Here is a 3,414-nt window from a genome sequence, read left to right as displayed (position 1 = left end):
AGCAGCTTGACAAAAAGAAAAGGTGGGAGAGGGGGGGAAAAAAGAGTAGGAAAAAATATAAAAGGGATCTTTTAAAAGGAATGCTACCTCATCAATCTTCTATCCCCTACCCCCTCCTGTATATCAAATGTTCCACCCTTGGTTGACCATGTTTACATAAGACCAGCTGGCAGTATATTTACAACTTTGGGGATGTTTTAATTAATGCTATGAGTGCTATTATTCAAATGTAAACAGCACTTAAATCAGTTACAGATAGTGAAATTCCTTCCACTGTGGGGGGATTATGACATCTAGAATTATCCTGGATCCAAATTTCTCATCAGTTCTTAAGTTTCTTACATGCAAAAGTTGCAAAAATTGGTTTGCAATGAAAAAATTTACCTCAGCTCTGTTTTCAGGATCAAATTTTACTACAAATTGATATTAAACATGACAAAATTATGTTCACAGCCTTCGAAACTGTCTCACAACAAATCCTTGGTTGGTGTAGGTCATTTAAGGTCACAAAAGAAAATTACCTAAAATATAAATATTTGGGGGTTTCCCAACACTTTGAGCAGAAAATTTATCTAATAACATCCCTCGTGACTTTTGTACCAAATTACAAAGCTATCAGACAAGTAATTTTGAGAACAAGTTTTCTTGACCAAATATGACAAAATTGTCTTAAAAATACAAATTGGTATATTTCAGGACAATTTCCATATATCTTACTATTGTCATCCCTGGACATCTGTACACCAAATGTAAAAGCCGTCTGTCCAGGGGCTTTAAAATGAAAATATTTTTTACGATTTTTGACCAAAAATAACAAAAATTGCCCCAAAACAGTAATATTTCCAATTTTGTCGTAATTTCAACAATAAGAAGGGTAACACCCTTGCAAACATCCAATCCAAATTTGAGAGCAATTGGGCTAGCGGTTTCAGAGAAGAAGAAATTTTACTTAAAATGAGAAAAATAACCAAAAAATTCAGCAAAAATATAAAATTCAAGATATCTTCACGATATTCATCAAACTGATTTGGATCAACCTTAGTAACCTGTATACCAAATATTGAAGCTATCAGATTAGTTATTCTTGAATAAAAAAAAAATGACCAAAAATTCGGAAAATTGCCCCAAAATTACAAATATAAAAATTTCAATTCAATTTGTATACACTTGACTGATGTCATCCTGAGGAACATGTATACCAACTTTCAGAGCAATCAGATGAGTGGTTTCAGAGTTCAAAATTTTTTGACTAAAAACTGAAAAAATTACCTGAAAAATAGAAACATGCAAATTTCATCCTAAATTTTACACATCTGCTTTAGAATACCTAAAGGAACGTGCACAACAAGTTTCAACCCTATCTGACCAACGGTTTCCAGTTGATTTGGTTTGACTACCACCAAAGTAGAAGTAAATTTTATGTGCAGTCATCAGAGTCTGACCTGTAAAATAAAACACAAACACATTTGTTAAATAATGAGTTACAATGTAACAGCACTAGCCAGTAGGTTTGATTTTGGCACTGAGTGGATAATTGAATTTTTTTTTATGGAAAGGCGTCTTGAAGGGGGGAGGTTACCCAGCAATCTTTGGTTCATCAATTGCTTGGAAATCTCCTCTCTCAAACTTGCATGATTTTCAAAAAAATTTCATATGTTAATTGACAATGAGAGTATCCTACAAAGTATGTTTTCAAAATTTACATTAGTAGTCTACAGTTGTCTCTACACATGTGAGCTACGTCTGGCTTGGCTGGGGAATCTCTGATTGTACAAATCAGAATGAATCATGGGATATTTCTAGTACTGTGGACTGCATAACACCAGACACCGAGCACAAAGGTCTTCTTTTCTGACAGCAGTTTCAGTGTAGCTCAAATTAGAATATTGGCTGCTATGTCAAATAATCCTCAAATACAGCTAATGTATTCCGTTTTACAGAATATCATCCAACTTTTGAAGACAGTTTTGCATTCATGTCAATAAGTCATATTATACCTAACATTTTACTTTATCATTCCTTTGCAACAGATTTGGTCTGTAAAATTCAAGTGCATAATTATGTGTTCTCACTGACGGCAGCCATATTTGGCTTACAAGTCAAAAAGTATTTTGTTGTCAAAAACCCAAATTGTGTGTTCTTTACCAACATTTGAAAATTTTCTGTGGCCACACTTTTTGAAGAACTTTGGCTTCAGTTACCTTTGATCTGAAATCATGTTAAAACAACTGTAAAAGGAAAGAGCTAAGGGGTGGATCACTTGACATTCAGGAGGATCTGGACCGGTTGTTGTACAGCACTGTGTCAGTGTTGAATTTACAGGGCCTGATACAGGTCTGAAAATTCGCATGATTTCAGGGGTGTTAATTTTTGTAAGATGGGTCAATTTTGATCACAGAAGCAAACAGAAGCATTACTGTGTGAACTTCGAAAAAATTCAGACCCTGCCACAGGCCTGTGTTCACAGCACTGTGTACAGTCCTGAAATACAGGTGCTGTGACAGGCAGAAATTTCAGACCCTGTCACAGGTCTGTGTGTACAGCACTGTGGAAGTCATGTTCTCACAGCACTGGCCACAGACCTGTAATTCAGCCCCTGGCACAGCAATGGGACGTCTTTGCTGACACAGACCTGTGCCACAGGGTTGTGTCAGGAGCTGTGCAGGGCCTGTTGCAGGTGCGAATTTTTTTTTGCTGTGTTCCAAAATGCCCTTTCATCTATTGTGCTATTCACAAATTTTTGTTGCACTCTTATTAGCAATTTAAAATCAGGTGTTTTCAAATAATATGCAAAATTAAAATAACTGTTTAAACAAAAAAACCCTCACCTGGAAGCATCAAGTTCTGAGTACTTTTTCTTCAGTTCATCAGCTGTTGCTTTTTTCAGACATCCCTTCTTTGTAAGGGTGAAATCCCAAAGTATACACGACTCAACTGGAATAGTGTCCGTCCATTGCGTTCTGTGGGTTGCAATGCCATGATAGGCCTCCTTCCAAGTACCATTGTAACTGCCAACTAACCAGTGGATGTTGAGCTCACTGTTGTTTCTCTCTATAACCTTTGCTATCTGTGGCCTGGCATCATTGTCTGGAGCCCAGACTGCAATCAGCATTCCCTGGTCCACACTCTCAAAACTGTTCATTTCTTGTACTGCTGGGGCTTCTGGCTATTGGTAAAGGATATCGAAACCGTGAACGTTACGCAAAGATAGAGGGATGTTTAAATAAAAACTCTTTGATTAAAAAGTATGTGGCCGAAAGTAATTCGAATATGGAGTCAGCATCGGTTTTGAATGACTTCCGTTTTCTCTCCTGAGCATGCTAAAATCTTCTGCAGTCTATACGAAATCGGTACGTTTTCTCTTTCGATTTGGTCAACCCCCTGTTATGATTGCACTCCGAAATAAAATAACGC

The 3,414-nt window shown here is 36.8% G+C and overlaps 1 protein-coding gene across 1 annotated transcript; it reads right to left on the bottom strand.

The window, feature by feature from the left end:
- Window positions 1-392: 392 nt before the first annotated feature.
- LOC139129195 (nipped-B-like protein A) lies at window positions 393-3,155 on the bottom strand. Its single transcript, XM_070694833.1, has 2 exons — window positions 2,829-3,155; window positions 393-1,442 (listed from the first exon to the last, which is right to left on the bottom strand). Exons 1-2 carry the CDS (start codon window positions 3,140-3,142, stop codon window positions 1,418-1,420), a joined length of 339 nt encoding a protein of 112 aa, XP_070550934.1. The 5' UTR covers window positions 3,143-3,155; the 3' UTR covers window positions 393-1,417.
- Between the last annotated feature and the right edge of the window lie 259 nt (window positions 3,156-3,414).

Source organism: Ptychodera flava, unplaced genomic scaffold (genome assembly GCF_041260155.1).
Source record: "Ptychodera flava strain L36383 unplaced genomic scaffold, AS_Pfla_20210202 Scaffold_99__1_contigs__length_323406_pilon, whole genome shotgun sequence".
NCBI classification, from domain to species: Eukaryota; Metazoa; Hemichordata; class Enteropneusta; family Ptychoderidae; genus Ptychodera; species Ptychodera flava.
The sequence above is the reverse complement of the archived record's forward strand: the minus strand, read 5'-3'. Positions and strand labels throughout refer to the sequence as shown.